Consider the following 17,756-nt stretch of genomic DNA (forward strand, 5'->3'; position numbering starts at 1 on the left):
CTGAACTCTATATAGAAAAGAATATTGCCACAAACTTATAAAACTAATGTTGCAGATGAGTGCATCACAGTGAGTTTAATCTCATGCATTAAAAATAATGATGAAAACACTTTACAAGATGCATAGTCTTTAAAATTTATCTGGTAATTGAATGTTGAGTCTTCTAAGCCACACTGAGTGAAGTACCATGTGAAATACATCAAATGGCTTAGCCGGTCGGTTGAGCTCAAAATGCCTTCTCACTTGCATCACCCTCTTCTGCAATTTCAAGTACTTTGAGTACGAGACAGCCTTCAATATTGTCTTAATTTCCGGTATTTTCTTGGGTGGTATTTGTATTGAAAACTTGCTCCAGTCAAGAACATCATCAAAGGGTAATGCATAGTAATCGGAAATTAGCACTGGGACACACCCTGCATACATTGCCTCCACTACTCTAGGACTTGCCACTTCAGACCCACTTGGGCACAAGCAAAACTTGGTTTGCCCCATTAATTTGTGGTAGTTTAGCTTCTCAGGAAGTTTCTCATAAACGCGAACTTCATCATCTTTTTCCTTCCAATGCTCAAACAAAATGCTCCTTATGTCACCATGGGCTGCACCAGCAAAGAAGGCAAGTACCGGACGCTTATTAGGGGGTTCGCCAAAACGGGGAGGGCCAAGATCAAAGGCTTTTAAGTTGTATTCTGGCAATGAGACGTCTCTAGTAGGCTTGAATCCTTCAGAGGTGTTTGCATTGCATAACACCTTTATGAAATTCTTGTAGAGCTTGGGATCATCACGTGAGATAATTGGTGCCTGAAAATTCAAATAGATGATAGGTTATGAACATATATATTAATTAGTATAGTTTGACATTTGATACAACTCTTGACTCCAAAATTTGAACATCTCAAAACCTATCTTTTTGTGCCTTTTGTAGTTGTGATGACCACTAGAATTTCCATTTTGGCATACATCTCTACACTCTTAAGTCTCTAATTAGATGCATTTCTTTTTATTTTTTTATTTTGGGTTAGTAGGAAGATATCATTGATACATTAACCAACCATGTTATCTGAAATTACATGAAATATTTGTTGACCAAATAGTCAGTCAAGATAGAAAATCATAAATGGAGTGAGTGTATGTTCATGTCTAGTTCAGACTAACAGTCAAATGTTATGTTCATGACAGGTAAGATTGTGTGGCAATAGAACATTAATCTCAATTTAACAATAAAATTATTTACAATTGAGAATGAATAAATATAAGCTTACTTACCCAATCATGACATGAGACCATAAAATGGTCTGCTCCACTGCTCCTATTCCAATAGGGGTATTTATCAGATATAACATAAACATAGTCTGTGAAGATTCGGACCAGTCGATGAAAAAAGGTCTCGTGGTGAGGTCTGAATTGGTAGTCAGTAATCTTGGACACACTCAATGGCAGGAAGAATGCATGGGCTTCATCTGGATGTTGGGCCATGAATGGGCTTGGCCCACGTTCCATCTCAAAAATGAACTGGCCTTCTATCGAGTAGATGTACGTCGTAGGCCCATTATGGGCCATTGGTAACTCTCCTTCCCTATAGGCCCATATCTTGAACCTTTTAACCATCTCTATATGACTCCTGTTAACCCAAATTAAAGAAAGGGTTTCCCGGCCAAACAAAATTAAATTTTTAAATCTAAAATCAGAACCAAATTTAAAACTAAACAATCATAACCACTAAATAATTGTAAAGGCAAATGGCAAAAATTAAAGATATATTTACACCCAACCCAATCAAATAAAATTATAAAAAAATTTCTTAACGTTAACTCAAATGGGTAAGATGAAAACAAAAAGATATTTGAACTCAAATGGAATGAAAAGATACCACGGACCCACGGTTGCGTATCTTGAAGATATGACCAAAACTAGAAACCATGTACCCCAAAAACGTAGCTCACGAGCCCATATAATACAATATATTTATAATGCCACTTGTTGGTAAGAATGTGGACCGCTTAAGCAAATGAACCTTTCTTTTCTTTGGATGTAAGAAGCCACAGAAGGCCTAGCAATTAAAAACAATTTAGGATGGAAGTTTCCCAAAAACTTGAATGCTGTATATTCAAAATATCATTACTTGTTACATTAGCAAAACCAATTGGAATAATTACTTGTGCACTGATACTTGCAAGGTGGCAAGTGAACAGAGATTTAAAGGAGCACCCAATTTTCAATGCAAGATGGAATTCAAAATTATTACCAAAGAAACAAACAAAACCCAATATTTAGAATTGAAAATGAAAAATAGTTCATATAAAAAAATAAAATAAAAAAGAACTTAACTGATGAAACGCATGGGGATTTCTGTAGACACTTCCTCTGGGGATGTAAATCTCCTTCCTGTCAGAGGTGTAATTCTTTGTAAGAATAGCTTTGCGAATAATGGCTCTTGCTCTGCCTAACTCTTCTTCAATCCTTTGTGTTTTGCTCTTGTTCTGGACAATGGACATAAAATTCTAGTCACCCTAATGAATGAAGAACAGAGGAAGCTAGAAAGATCAAACAAATTAAAACCCAAAATCTCAAAAATGAAACAATATTTGATTTCAAAGATTGCATATATACTTTGATGGTGTGAGTGAGTAGTTCAGGCGCAGTGAGAATTGAGGAATGGGCATGTGGGTAGTGAAACTCCACCGCTGATGGGGAAGGTGCTGGTGACACATAATTGTGGGTGGTTTGTTGTTGTTGGTGAGTAGATGATGATGTGGAGGTGTTGGTAATGGTGGGAGAAGAGAAAGAGAAATTGAGAGAGATTAGATGGTTCTGGTTTAAGGGAGAGAAGAAGAGGACTAAAACCAAGAGGAGGAAAAATGTTAGAGACAGAAAAAATGGAGAACGCAAATCTAACAAGGTTGCTGCCATGGCTACCTGACAGGCACTACAGCCTTTTGCATATTATAGGAGGATTTTCTTTGTTTGGTACACAGTACACTGCAGCTGCGGATTGTGTGAATGTGATGGTACAAATTACAAAAGTTACAAACAAAACCAAGTAGGTGTGCCTCGGCCACTGCATAATTTTGTTCAAATCAAAACGTAAATTAAGGGGACTAATTAATAACAAATGAATCAATATTACAACCAAATTCCAATTAGAACATCAATTTTTTGTTATTTTATTCGATCCATTTTTAAATAAAATAAAAAGAATAAAAAATATATACATATTAAAAAAACTTGTACGTATTTTTATTTGTTGGGCTCCGGCCCTTCATAGCAGTATAGCACAAATCAAAAAAATCTTAATTTATGTTGAGACACCGAGTCATATGTTTTCTTAGTAGTTGTTAATTCACTTTAAAATTGTTTAGACCATCTAATTGTCAATTTGGTCTTGTATATATTCTCTAGGCGAGACTCACCTATACCTCACCTATACCTGTATAGGTTGTATATGGGTAAGTGTGAGTAATAATCTCTTTTAGAGATTTGAGATAATCTAAAAACAATACTCAAATTTTTGTAGGAAATGTTTGTTTACGAGCCCTTTGTCTTTACAATTGTTTTTTCCGAAAGTAATATCTTTTAAGATATAAAAAATATATTAGAGAGAGAAAGTACACAAATTAGTCAATTGAGATAATCTAAATAATAATACTTAATTTTTTTAGGAGATGTTTGCTTATGACTCTTTTGTCTCTTTTACAATTATTTTTGGGAAAGTAAAATCTTTTACTATATGAAAGATAGGTGATTGAATTTTGCTGTATTTAGTATATAGTATATATCCCTGTATAAATAAGTTCCCACTCACCCATTCTTCCTCTCGATCTCATTAGTATGCACTGCCTCTTCCTCCCGCTCTCTGATCGTTGCGTTGCTTCCTCCTCACGTAACAACCCAACAACACACTAGTTGAAGTTTAATTTTTCTTAAGAAGAAAATTCTTGTGTAACATATTAACCCCAACAGTTTGATTTTCCTTTTTTGTCTCAGACTAAAAGTGTCGGAGTTAACTTGTACGTGTGGGTGAAGATAGATAAAAATAAGGTAGTACATCTTTTCAAATCTCTTTTTCTATGGCTCTCATTTGTTTACTAAATTGATATGAGTTTTTTTCTATGACGTGGGCCTTTCTGTATTATACTACCGGTTTTTGTTTTGCTTATCGAATGCTAATTTTTCATTAAAAAAATGGATGAATCATAGTGAACTATTTTTTATTTTTTAAATAGAGGTGAGATTCATATGTGTTGAATCCCCTTATGTGGGTTCTACCAATATTAGAAAAATGGTCCACTAAGTAGCCAGTTACATGTAATCCAATCCAATTACATGTAATTATTTTTTGAGTCAAAGATTTCGATACATGATTTAAATACAAGCATAGTCTCTCAGCCTAGGAGTATATATCTCTCCTGCTTATTATTGTTGCTTACAAATTTATATTACAACAATTAAATTTACATATCACTTAGTCCTATAATAATAAAAAAAAAGAAACAGACATAATGATGAAGCTAGGGAAATTCAACTATAGCTTCATGAATAAGAAAACAACATGTTCAAATCAATTTGCCTTGCGTTTAAGCACAACAAGAATGTTAATTGCCTTCCCTGAGTTGAAGATGGCGTGTTGCTCTTCAACTTTCTTGCGATACAAGTTGAACAGCTCATCTAATATTTCTTCTCCAAATTGCTGCTTGATGAGTCCCTCCATGGAAGCTCTAATGTGAGATGCAATCAGTTGGGTACTGTTAGATACAGTGCCATGTGCCAAGACCTGAGGTAAGTTTCCATTATCTCTATGCTAAAACATCCATTTCGTTCTACAGAAACTTCAAGTTCATGGGGAGACATGTAATACATAGGTACGTTAAATGAATCTACTTTCTCCTCACTCGTGCTTACATACACCACCAATTGCAGGCTTACAGCAATTAACTATCAAGCAGAATATTCTGCTTGACAGCTACAAAATAACAGCTGTTGAGCTGTGCACCATGCAGGCTTCTCTTCGCAAAATAACACATCCACTTCGGCTGACACCACCATCCCCCAAAGCATTTCTGCAACATGAATTATGAATTTGTTTTTAAATGGAAAAGCTGCTCGAGTATATGCTGGTTGTATCGGCTGGCGATGAGGATTTTGCTGACTTCAAATTTGAAAAAAAAAAAAAAAAAAAAGATGATTGCCTTTGTTTAGTTCATTCTGAAGAAATCTGACACCTATTCTAAATGCATTGTATTGTAGTAAGACACGTTCCTCTTATATGCAAAACATCAAAGACCACCATTAATTATTCACCACTTCAAGTCCAGCTCTTGTACACTACCTAGTCAGTGAAGCAGTTTTAACTTTAATCAGATTAGAAGCATTTTCTAATGCTGCGCGCAGTCTTTAAAATTACTTTCAACCCACCCCCACTAATGCCACTCTACCTTCTACCTTCTACCTTTCTTGCCATAGGCGTTCATCAACTTGACAATCTTTTCACATCTACACCCATTCAAGTACATGAAATAACAAGGCAGACCAGAGTAACCTTGCTTCTGCAAGTAAAATAAAATTTAAGCATATACGAAATTTATGAACAAGAATAAAAAAAGACGAGCATAACATGTCAAAATAACATTCAAAAGGCCATACCCTGAGACCAAAATTGTTTAAGAACTTAATTTGACGGAAGCTTGGTTGCTTTTCCCACAGCTATAGTCTTGCCTGCAGAAATAGAAACATATGTCACCACAACATACCAAAAAACATCCTAGATGGATCAACAAGGTAAGGATAATTTAGTGACCTTCAGTACGAAGAGTAAATCTTCCAAGTTGTGGAAAATCAGAGAAATTCTCAAGGCATATTAAGTTACCCACCTGCAGGAACAGATTTGCACAAGGGTATCAAAATAAACCAAGTATAACACAGACGCACAAAATTATTTGCCTGGCAGGCGGCATTTCTGGGTCTCCCCTTCCCCTCTGCCTCTCCCTCATCACCGTAACTCTAAAAAGTGGCAGGCTGTATTTCTGGGTCATGTGAGCTCCTCCCTCCCTCTCCCTCTGCCTCTCCGTCATATAACAAGGTACCATAACTCTAAAAAGTGGCAGGCTGTATTTCTGGGTATGAGAGCTCCCCCCTCTCTCTCTCTCTCTCCATTTCCTTTCAGGGTGTAAAAAAACCAAGAATTATGAGTAACTTCATATCAGGGGAGGAAGAGAGATTAAAAGGTGCTGCAGGAGGATCACAAATTATGCAAGGATGTAACAAGACTAATGACAAGAACTATAAGAATCTTCTATTTGGGGGAGAAAGCCGGGAGGATAACAAATTATGCAAGGATGTAAAGACTAAAGACAGCCAACACAGACACCATGAACCTTGCTCGGAATGTGAAATTGAGAACCCGCGCAGAGAGAACCGTGATGAAGAAATAGAAGAAATACCTCAGAATCCGTGATGAAGCTTCGAATTGGAGAGAAGCAGAGAGAACCCGCGCAGAAATGGAGAAGGAGAGGGTTTTTATAAAAGAAACAAAAAGGAAAAAGAAAATATGCAGGGAAGAAAGGAATCTTTACAGATTTTCTACTTGTTTCTTTTGGTTTATTAATAGGAGATTGAAGGAGGGTTGGATCAGATGGGCTTGTTGGCGAAAAACTTGGATGGAAACTGAATTCAATGTGAGAATTGAGATGGCAAAATAAAGGTACAACTTGAAATAAGATAAATATAATCAATGTTACAGATCAGAACAAAATTAAAATTGGTTCAGCGGTATGGCACCTCCTCACTACCCAACAGGTCCGCGGTTCGATTGCCCAGCATGCACATGAGATTTTGCTATATTAAAATGGCCAAACATGACACGTGGCAGCGCAGGGTTAGAAGCCCGCGGGCCCACTCGGCCACGTGGCAGCGCACCGTTGGAAGCCCGCGGACCCAAAATTCCCACGTGTCAACGGGCCCCACTAGCACCACGTGGCAGCCCACCGTTGGAAGCCCGCGGGCCCACTTCGGCCACGTGTCAGCCCACCGTTAGAAGCCCACGGGTCCACTTCGGCCACATGGCAGCCCACTGTTGGAAGCCCGCGGGCCCACTTCGGCCACCTGGCAGCCCACCATTAAAAGCCCGCGGACCCCCCCTTGCGCCACGTGGCAGCCCACTGTTGAAGCCCGCAGGCCCCCTTGCGCCATGTGTCAACCACGGTTCGAAGCCCGCGGGTCCCTTGGGACACGTGGCAGCCCACCGTTGGAAGCTCGCGGGCCCACTTCAGCCACATGTCAGCCCACCGTTGGAAGCCCGCGGGCCCCTTGCGCCACGTGTCAGCCACCGTTGGAAGCCCGCGGGCCCACTTAGGCCACGTGTCAGCCCACTGTTGAAGCCCGCAGGCCCTCCTTGCGCCATGTGTCAACCACGGTTCGAAGCCCGCGGGCCCCTTGGGACACGTGGCAGCCCACCGTTGGAAGCCTGCGGGCCCACTTCGGCCACGTGTCAGCCCACCGTTGGAAGCCTGCGGGCCCCTTTCGCCACGTGTCAGCCACCGTTGGAAGCCCGCGGGCCCACTTAGGCCACGTGTCAGCCCACTGTTGAAGCCCGCAGGCCCCCCTTGCGCCATGTGTCAACCACGGTTCGAAGCCCGGGGGCCCCTTGGGACACGTGGCAGCCCACCGTTGGAAGCCCGCGGGCCAACTTCGGCCACGTGTCACCCCACCGGTGGAAGACCGCGGGCCCCCTTGTGCCACGTGTCAGCCCACCGTTGGAAGCCCGCAGGCCCCCTTGCGCCACGTGTCAGCCACCGTTGGAAGCCCGCGAGCCCACTTCGGCCACGTGTCAGCCGATCGTTGGAAGCCCGCGGGCCCCCTTGTGCCACGTGTCAGCCCACCGTTGGATGCCCGCGGGCCCTTTGGGCCACGTGGCAGCCCACTGTTGGAAGCCCGCGGACCCCTTGCGCCACGTGTCAGCCCACCGTTGGAAGCCCGCGGGCCCACAATGCCACGTGTCTACGGGCCCACGTGGCAGCCCACCGTTGGATGCCCACGGGCCCACTTCGGCCACGTTTCAGCCCACGGTTAACTGCCCGCCGCCCTTGTGACACGTGGCAGGAGACGGTTGGTTGTCTGCCGTCTCGCTAACCATCTTCTTCCACGTGTCTCTTCGGCCATTTTAATTTAGCAAAATGTCATCTGCATGCTGGGTTTGATATGAATCGAACCGCGGACCTGCTGGGTAGTGAGGAGGTGCCATACCGCTGAACCAATTTTAATTTTGTTCTGATCTGTAACATTGATTATATTTATCTTATTTCAAGTTGTACCTTTATTTTGCCCCATCTCAATTCTCACATTGAATTCAGTTTCCATCCAAGTTTTTCGCCAACAAGCCCATCTGATCCAACCCTCCTTCAATCTCCTATTAATAAACCAAAAGAAACAAGTAGAAAATCTGTAAAGATTCCTTTCTTCCCTGCATATTTTCTTTTTCCTTTTTGTTTCTTTTATAAAAACCCTCTCACTCTCCATTTCTGCGCGGGTTCTCTCTGCTTCTCTCCAATTCGAAGCTTCATCACGGATTCTGTGGTATTTCTTCTATTGTCTTATTTTAATCTTTGATATATTATAATAGGGTTTAACTAGGATTGAGTTAAGAGTAATTTTTCTTTGAACTTCATTTCTGCATTGTGAACCTGGGTTGGGGATTGTTAAAGCGTATGGTTTCTTTTTCATCAAGTATTTATTGGAAATTGTGCTTCATGGGTAAATACTTGGATATAGTTATAATGTCAATTGCCCCAAGTTTATTTCATCAATCTTCCTATTATTTTTTTTTTCCCTTTCTGTTTTCAACATTAGGCAAGTATTTGGTTGTCATTGATGCAAAGTACTAGCGATTCCTTCTTATTTTTTATCATGGGTTTGTTGATGTTCATGATTTGGGTTGCTTTGTTTAACCTTCTTTTGTTTTTTTCTCTTATTTTCTGAGGAAATTAGTTTTCTATCTATGATATGCATGGGAAAATAGGCCTTTGACTTTTGCAGAATCGGGTTATTGATTTTAGAACAGGTTAATTGGCCTTCTCTTCTCGTGCTCCAAATTTCTAAGTTGTATAAAAGTTAAAGGTTAAAGAATTGATAGCCCAATTGACTTTCGGTTTGGCTCAAATTCCTGAAATTCAAGTTTTCTTTAATGATCATACCACAAATGATTTTAACATGCTCTTCAAATCCCTCCCTCAGAACAGGCCATACTATGCAGCGGGTGCGCCTGGTTCTTTCTGTGGTCGCATATTTCCTAAAGCTTCCATTCACTTTGTTCACTCTTCTTATGCCAATCACTGGCTTTCTAGAGTTCCAAAAGACTGTCCTGCTTGAAATAAAGGACGGATCCATTACTTAAATTCCACAGATGAAGTAGTAAGGGCTTATGAAGCTCAATATGCTGAGGACATGACCAAGAAGGTAAGCAATGATCAACTGCTCTAAGATTGATATTGCGCTAGTGCCATATAGTGGACTATAGTACTAAAGATTTATGGCTAGTCCACCATGGTCCTATTATGTGTTGTCAATTGTCATGTCAATAATCTGATCTGCTATAACTCAGAAATGAAAGAAGAAATTTCTTTCGTTGAACATAAGTAGTATTGTAAATATCATAATAAGTAAAAAAATAACTCACAAGCAGCACCAGCAGCACCACCTTCTTATGGCTGCAATGTGTTTTTCTTTATGCAGGGAGTATTCAGTGAGGAGAAAGTAGATTCATTTAACATACCTATGTATTACATGTCTCCCCATGAACTTGAAGTTTCTGTAGAACGAAATGGATGTTTTAGCATAGAGATAATGGAAAACTTACCTCAGGTCTTGGCACATGGCACTGTATCTAACAGTACCCAACTGATTGCATCTCACATTAGAGCTTCCATGGAGGGACTCATCAAGCAGCAATTTGGAGAAGAAATATTAGATGAGCTGTTCGACTTGTATCGCAAGAAAGTTGAAGAGCAACACGCCATCTTCAACTCAGGGAAGGCAATTACATTCTTGTTGTGCTTAAACGCAAGGCAAATTGATTTGAACATGTTGTTTTCTTATTCATGAAGCTATAGTTGAATTTCCCTAGATTCATCATTATGTCTGTTTTTTGTTTTTATTATTATAGGACTAAGTGATATGTAAATTTAATTGTTGTAATATAAATTTGTAAGCAACAATAACAAGCAGGAGAGATATATACTCCTAGGCTGAGAGACTATGCTTGTATTTAAATCATGTATCGAAATCTTGACTCAAAAAATAATTACATGTAATTGGATTGGATAAGTAAATGAATTTGTGATATTGTTATTCACTTATCACATCCACAGCACATGGATTAGTAAATCAAAAGCTATAGTTGAACTGGTATATATGCTCTGTTGGGCCTAATACATTCTAGGCAGTGGCAGTGCAAGACCTACACATTTGAAGAGTATGGAATCTGGGGACTTGAATTAGATCCCTGAATGGTTTCAACACACTCTTTACATCCCTCCCTCCCAAGTGACAATACTATGTCGTTACTGTACCTGGTTCATTCTATTGTTGCTAATTTCCAAACAGCTTCACGTGCATCCCATCCTAAACAGGAAGAAGCGAGCAGCGAGATTTAGGTGTCCAGTCTCATTCTGCATTGCACTGAGTTAACAGATGACTGATAAATGGAGATTAGATGTCAAGGTTTTGGAAATTGAATATTGCTTTTATTCTCAGTTTGGAGGTTTGAATAATATTCACATGAGTTTGATTAGGACTGGTAAGTGTGTAGTCAATTCAGGCTAATCAAAAGCTAATTACAAATTAATTTGGACTAAATGTGCTCTGACTAATTCATCCTAAAGATGTTTAACACTCCCCGGCGAACAGTCAGAGTATGGAAAATAATAAAAGAAGATGCCAAAGAAAGAAGCAACAACAAAGAGGAGAACCAGAAAACTAGTGGAAATGGATATAATATTAATGATCGACAATGATACCCACAAAGACTTTTTCTGTTGTTTTCTACTTATCTTAATTAATTTGCTTTATCTCTGATTATTGTCCAGTGAAAGTAGAAGATATCAAAATAAATGATACCGGTAATACAATATGCCATATTGTCATACCCCCCCTTCAAAATACAGAGAGAGAGAGAGAGAGAGAGAGAGAGAGAGAGAGATGGCAGAAGAGGAATGCAATAAATTCTCTGAAGAATATCCAATGAAAGGTGGGGATGGCCCCAACAGCTATGCCAAGAACTCCACTTACCAGGTTCTTCTCTAGTATCCTTTACTGTGTGTAGAGTGGTTGCTGTTGACTGGTTTATAAGACTTATCTGTTCTGTTTAAACCACAAAATATATACATTATAAATGATTATCGGTATAAATGATCTTTACCTCATGTTCGGCTATAGCAGGAACCCCGAAATCGGGAATATCCCCATTCATAGGTCCGAGACACTCGTTCACCATAAAGCGGAAAATTCCTCGCTCACCTAACCACTCAGCAACGAATTTCAATGATCGAAATTGTTCATATTCCTCAAGTATGGACAAAAAAAATAGACGGTCTCGATCATTGAATTCTCCACTCACTAGGCATATTCCAAATGTTTCTTTTTTTGTTCATATTCCAAATGTTTCCAATTTGGCCCAACACTTGCTAGGCATAAAGATGTGAACGGATGGACTCCGCTCCATTACGCTGCAACCAGAGGAAGAATTGATGTATTAAAAGAAATTATTTTGGCTTGTCCACAAAGTCTTGAGGATGTCACCAACGAAGGAGACAATGCTTTGCGCCTTGCTGTTAAATTCTGACAATTTGAAGCAGTTATATTGTTGGTACTAGGGGTGTGATTTGGATTGGAAAATCCAAATTCGACCGATTTCAATCTGAAAATTTTCAATTTTAGAACGTTCGAATCAAATCCGAAAATGACGAATTCCGAAAATTCTGAAAAAAATTGGATTGGAATTGGAATGTATCTGTAAATTCCAATCCGAAATTTTCCAAAGTTATTCCGATTTGATATTTTCGAAATTATGCCAATTTATTCCGTATTTATATTAATATTATATCATTTATTTAGTTTTTTACTATATGTTTCATTAATTTGTTATTTGTTTCAAACATACACATACATATATATTAAAAAAAATAACTAATACTATTAATATAAACATATGTATATTATGAATATATGTGTATCATAATAACATAAATGCTAACAAAAGTACCCACATTTTTTGTACTTGTAATTACTAATTTTTTTTGTACTTGTAATTATTAATTTTTTTTGTTTGTTTTTACTAATAACAAAAAGTAACGTGAAGATTCCAATTTTTTATTTGAAAATTTCAAATTTTTATTCGAAAGTTCCGAAAATGTGATATTCCGAAAAAATCTGAAAATTCCGAATTGAAATGAGATGTTGAAATTCCGATTTTTTGGAATGAAAATTGGAATAGAAATTTCATTCCGAAATTTTTTAGATTGGAATTGAAACACCCTATTTTCGATCCGATCCGCCCGAAACACACCTCTAGTTGGTACACATATCTTCTTCCTCTCATAACCATAGCCCTGCTCATGCAATGACATCCCAAATGGAGGCCCAGGCCCATTCATCTCAAGGTAGTCATAACCATAGCCCAACTATGGCATCACAGATAGAGGCCCAGGCCCATTCCTCTGATGGTACTCATGATAACCATACCCCCATGGCATCACAAATAGAGGCCCTCGTCGTCGTGGATGGCGGTTTAGATGGCCTTGGAGTTGGTGTGGAGCCTCTAAAGCTTTTGCTTATCACCGGATTAATCATCATCAGTTTTAGAACAGTTATTGACATGCATGCTGCTAAACTAGTTATAGGATTAGGACAGTTGGTGCAGGCATGTACTAATGGATTTTTAATTTCAAGTCCTAGCTAGCCTATATGTTATCAAATTTTTAATGTTTATCTTAATAGTTAATTGGTCTTTTTTGAATAGTACCAGAGCTGGTTTATTGTTGGAGCATCTTTGAATATATAGTACCAGAGTTGGTGTTCTCACTTTTGTTGGATATATTTACAAATAGGTACAACACAAGTCACATAAATTTTTGGGTTAAATATAAAAATTGTCCATCAATTTTATTGTAATTTTCAATTTGGTCAATTAATTATAAAAGTCTCAATTTAGTCCACGAATTTTTCAAATTGTACCAAAACAGTACAAACGTTAACTTTCATTCAAAAAATTAATAGAACTAGTCATGTGCTCAACATGTGACTGCATTTTCAGGGGTATTTTAGTCCATTCCTCTAAAATGGTAGTCACAAATCATAGCCATACCCTTGCTATGCCATCAAAATAGAGGCCCAGCCCAGAACCAAACCCAGGCCCAGGCCCAGTCCTCTGATGGTAGTCATGGATCATTGGATTGCGTTTAAGATGGCCCTGGCGGCAAGCCTCTAATTTATCCCCGATTAGTGACAAAATTTCATTAATTGACATGCTAATTGAACTGTTATAGACTTATAGGAAATTAGGAATTAGGCATGCTTAAAAAAGAAAAAAGAAAAAAGAAAAAAGAAAAAAGAAAAAAGAAAAAAGAAAAAAGAAAAAAGAAAAAAGAGGAAAATAAAACTCAAACAAAGTCAAAGAATGTGGAGTTGAGGCAGTTGGATAATGGCTGTGTTCTTGAAAATACCCACAATCCCTTTCCCTGTAAGACACTCACTTCATTCCACAACAAGAATGGCTCTAAATACCCACAGCAGTAACACCACCAAGGTCTCTCTTCCTAGTACCACTCAAAAGCTTCCTGTACTGCTCTTTGATATCATGGACACCGTTGTTCGTGACCCTTTTTACCAAGACGTCCCTGCTTTCTTCAGGTACCCAAATTCTTCTTCTCCTTCTTTTTCGAATTGGGTTCTGTCTGTTTGGTTTCAGATAAAACGTAAGGGATGAAAAGATGAGAATTTGATCAGTTTTCACTGATTTGGAACTTTTCATGTGTCATATGGTTCGTTCGCTAGCTGCATAACAGTTATTGGAAATGTTGAAATGCATCTGCATTAGGAAAATGGGTTAATTGGATGTTTTGGTGGCTTTATGGGTGTGTAATTTATGCATAAAACACAGAATTAGTAGAACAACTAATAGAATGTCTATTTTATGCATAAATTCTTTCTACTTTCCAGAATATTTTTTATGTTCTATTTTAATTCTCAGGTAATCACATTGAGATTCTATGTCCAGAATGTCTTTCGAAGAACTAATAGAATGCAAGCACCCAACTGCATGGATTGAGTTTGAAAAGGGGATGATTGATGAGGTATGCTTGGAATTGATGTCAGAAAATTATGTTTACTAACACTTTCATGTCTTACCTACGTGTCCCATATGCAAGTGAAAATGAATATGGTTTCAGTGCCTACTTTGAATTTTTTCAGTTATGAAATTTGAATGGAAAATGTTAAGATTCATTTTGTAATTTGGCTTTGAGTACTTCTAACAAGCTTTGAACGAAAATTGGCTTTGGTTTAGTTGGCATAGTTTCATTTCATAGTATTATTTCTCTGTACTTTTTTCTTGAAATTTTTGCATTTGAAGTTAGGGTACTTTATGAGACACTAATTGGAACTTGGAACTTGAAAATCAGCAAGTGGAATTCAGTTGTTTTTTTTTACCGTTTCTTTTTTTTTTTTCCCCAGGTGGAGCTAGCAAGAAAATTCTTTAAGGATGGAAGACCTTTAGATTTGGAAGGTTAGTTGGAATTTCTTACACTTATTTTTCTTACATAAAAAATCAATGATGTTAGCTTTAGTGTACAATTTTCAGTCATGTCTGCAGTCTTTTATGTATTTCAAATGTTACCTCATTCATAAAGTGAGAACTAGTTAGAATGTACTTCATGTCACTAGAAAATGACATTTCATACATGTCGCTTCATTTTTCCGCTGATAATCTTTTGTGTAAATCATTCTTTTTCTTGCTTTATGAAGGTTGGTACTGATAGGGAAAAGAACAATGATATATGTACTGTGGGATTTGATTGTCTGTAAATTCTATGCAGCCTAAATTGTTTGCCATCAGCGTATTTTTCATGACAACATACACAGCATCCTAACTCTCATTTTTGGCACCCCTTAAATGTGGTGCAACTTGTAACCTGTGATTCCTTTTAAACTCCTGTTAAAATGAACCATTTTGATGCTTATTCGAAAAAGGTGGGGAAAATGGGGTGCCATGGTAAAGTGCTGGTGGTCAAAGTTTAGCACGAGCACTATATGAAGTCTCTGTTGCACATTCAAGGAGGGCAATTTTTTCCCTTTTTTTGGTTGATAGGTTAACACCGCATTTGACTCTTGAATTTGTCCTGTTCATACATCAGATTCTTTTCCAATCTGTATCCTGAAGTACTTTTTGCTTGCGAAATGTAGATACATCATATTGGTTCCAAACTTATAATAGGTTATCATAATCAATACATCATAGATAATCCTATAGCATTTGGCTGAATCAGGAAAATAATCAAATAATCAATACCAAAATGTGTTATTGTATAATAGGTTATCTATGCGCTTCTTTCTGAATCTTATAGAAAAGTATTTCATTTTTCTTTGCAGGCCTGAAACGTTGCATGAGAAAAGGATATTCCTATATTCAAGGTCTTGAAGAATTGCTTCATGTACTAAAACATAACAACTATGAGATGCATGCTTTCACAAACTATCCCATCTGGTTAGAGGAAAATTTCTATATCATGTTTTCTAATTAAGCGAAGCAGTTCATCTTTTTATTCAGCAAATTTTATTATGTAGGTACAAGATGATTGAGGACAAATTAAACATCTCAAAATATTTATCTTGGACATTCTGTTCATGTATAAATGGTATGTTAAGTGGGTTTGACATTTTATTTTTGGGATTCTCTTCCATCTGTTAGCTGCACAAGCATATGTCTACATGAATGTCTCAATCTTTTTCCTATTGACTTTTGTGTTTCAGGGAAGAGGAAGCCCGATCCTGAATACTATTTGGAAGTTCTGAGACATCTCAAAGTTGATCCAGCAAGCTGTATCTTCATCGATGACAGGTTTGCATCCTTGCATAAGCTGGATTCAAATTGAATGAAATGAATTTTTCATACTAGTTCGTAATGTTGGTTTCTGGTTGTATCACAGGATGAGAAATGTGGAGGCAGCAAAGGAAGTTGGCATCATTGGTCTACATTTTAAAAATGTAGATTTGCTTTGTCAAGATCTCTCTTTGATGGGCATTGACACTTCAACAGATTAAAAGAAACATACAGAAGAATAGTTGTCTTGATCCTTTCTTATTATTCAATTTTAGGTACATCATTTGTTTTTCTAGTTGCTTTCTTGCTTGTTATGAGGAGGGAATGAGGAATTTTTTCAGGATGAGAACATAATTGACTACTTTCTGTGCAACTTCCAGAAAGAGAATCGCCTTCATATGTCCAAGTTATATGCATAGGCATAGAAATGTTTACAAAACTCTTCATAAATTTTTTCCTTTTTTCTCGAATTTTATATTTCAACTTTCAATTGGGGTTACATACTTACATAGTTATATACGTTATATACTTTTTACTTATCTATGTATAGAGTAATTAATATAGTTTAGGGTATGTGGTTATAATTGTATTAGGGTATAGGGTTATAGTTGACTATGTGACTTAATTGGGGTTTCAAGTTTTCAACTTTCAATTGGGGTTATAGGGTTTAGGGTATATAAAATATATTTTAGGGTCTAAAATATAGCTAGGTTAATATTAATTTTATTATCTAAAATGTATGTAAAAATGTGTATAAATATTGTATAAATATTAAATATGTATAAAAAATTAATATATATTAATTACCGGGTCTGGTCCGGTCCAATTCATTTTTGTGAAGTGTGAAATTGAAATCGGATTGAATCGGTCCGATCTGGTTTGATCCCGATGTTGACTCTTTTTGGTCAACACGATTTTTTTTTTCAATTTTTACCGGTGCGGTCCGGCCAGTTTTTTCGGTGCACAGTTTAAATGCCCATCCTTAGAAGAATGCACTTGGATTGGATTGGGTTGTATCTTCTATATGTACATTTAAAAAAACAAAATTGATGATTAAGGTTAAAGGAGGATAAGTTGTGAATTGTGAAGACCTATGAGGACATACTATGAGTTTAGAATGTGTGTGAATAATATTGATGATTAAAGTTAAGGATGATAGATTTTGAAGACCTAGAAATGTAAAGATGTATTTGTGCCATTAATAAATTGTTTACATGTTATTTATTTTGCATTTGTGATGATAATTCATTGTGTTATGTATATCTCAGTAATGATCACTCTTTCATCATAGACCGAGAAATTTGTCACTCACTTAACCATCCGCTCACTATAGAGCGGAGAATTCAATGATCGAAACCATCTATTTTTTTGGTCCATCCTAGAGGAATATGAACAATTCTGATCATTAAAATTCGTTGCTGAGTGGTTAGGTGAGCGATAAATTTTTTGCTTTATGGTGAACGAGTGTCTCGAACCTATGAATGGGGATATTTCCGATTTTCGGGATTTATGCTATAGCCGAACATGAGGTATAGATCATTTATACCGATAATCATGTATAATTAATGTATATCTTTTGTGGGTTATTAAGTAATGGTAAAAAGAAAGGTTAAAACATGATAAAAAGAAAAGGTTAAAAGTCTTTTTTGATGGAACGTAATTTTTTAAAAATCTA

The 17,756-nt window shown here is 37.5% G+C and overlaps 2 protein-coding genes, 1 long non-coding RNA gene and 1 pseudogene across 5 annotated transcripts; 2 read left to right on the forward strand and 2 right to left on the reverse strand.

Moving 5' to 3' along the window:
• Positions 1-129: 129 nt before the first annotated feature.
• LOC147280645 (putative glycosyltransferase At5g20260) lies at positions 130-2,907 on the reverse strand. The gene is made up of 4 exons (XM_086246030.1): positions 2,608-2,907; positions 2,326-2,477; positions 1,264-1,618; positions 130-798 (listed from the first exon to the last, which is right to left on the reverse strand). Exons 1-4 carry the CDS (start codon positions 2,905-2,907, stop codon positions 130-132), a joined length of 1,476 nt encoding a protein of 491 aa, XP_086102156.1.
• A 1,472-nt stretch (positions 2,908-4,379) lies between these two features.
• Positions 4,380-6,571, reverse strand: LOC147280646 (uncharacterized). 2 transcript variants are annotated; one of them, XR_015122843.1, is made up of 4 exons: positions 6,435-6,571; positions 5,792-5,864; positions 5,638-5,709; positions 4,380-5,054 (listed from the first exon to the last, which is right to left on the reverse strand). It is a non-coding gene; the product is annotated as an uncharacterized LOC147280646 (long non-coding RNA). The 2 variants fall into 2 exon arrangements; XR_015122844.1 differs by having other exon boundaries at positions 4,380-5,540.
• A 267-nt stretch (positions 6,572-6,838) lies between these two features.
• Positions 6,839-10,116, forward strand: LOC147280647 (loganic acid O-methyltransferase pseudogene; annotated as a pseudogene). The gene is made up of 3 exons (XR_015122804.1): positions 6,839-6,868; positions 9,100-9,444; positions 9,721-10,116. The product of XR_015122804.1 is annotated as a loganic acid O-methyltransferase pseudogene (transcript).
• A 3,526-nt stretch (positions 10,117-13,642) lies between these two features.
• FHY1 (Haloacid dehalogenase-like hydrolase (HAD) superfamily protein) lies at positions 13,643-16,525 on the forward strand. The gene is made up of 7 exons (XM_086248057.1): positions 13,643-13,893; positions 14,261-14,336; positions 14,716-14,767; positions 15,631-15,745; positions 15,826-15,896; positions 16,012-16,099; positions 16,188-16,525. Exons 1-7 carry the CDS (start codon positions 13,685-13,687, stop codon positions 16,300-16,302), a joined length of 726 nt encoding a protein of 241 aa, XP_086104183.1. The 5' UTR covers positions 13,643-13,684; the 3' UTR covers positions 16,303-16,525.
• The last annotated feature ends 1,231 nt before the right edge of the window (positions 16,526-17,756 follow it).

This window comes from Dryas octopetala, chromosome 6, assembly GCF_963921425.1.
Source record: "Dryas octopetala chromosome 6, drDryOcto1.1, whole genome shotgun sequence".
Taxonomy (NCBI): Eukaryota; Viridiplantae; Streptophyta; class Magnoliopsida; order Rosales; family Rosaceae; genus Dryas; species Dryas octopetala.

Bases quoted from the DNA above. Each gene is read 5' to 3' on its own strand.
- FHY1 (XM_086248057.1), top strand. From the start codon at position 13,685: ATGGCTGTGTTCTTGAAAATACCCACAATCCCTTTCCCTGTAAGACAC. The intron at 13,894-14,260 runs GTACCCAAATTC...TTCTATGTCCAG, and splicing joins GACGTCCCTGCTTTCTTCAG to AATGTCTTTCGAAGAACTAA. The intron at 16,100-16,187 runs GTTTGCATCCTT...GTTGTATCACAG, and splicing joins TGTATCTTCATCGATGACAG to GATGAGAAATGTGGAGGCAG.
- LOC147280645 (XM_086246030.1), bottom strand. From the start codon at position 2,907: ATGGCAGCAACCTTGTTAGATTTGCGTTCTCCATTTTTTCTGTCTCTA. The intron at 1,619-2,325 runs GTTAAGTTCTTT...TTGGGTTAACAG, and splicing joins AATCCCCATGCGTTTCATCA to GAGTCATATAGAGATGGTTA. The intron at 799-1,263 runs GTAAGTAAGCTT...TTGAATTTTCAG, and splicing joins TGGTCTCATGTCATGATTGG to GCACCAATTATCTCACGTGA.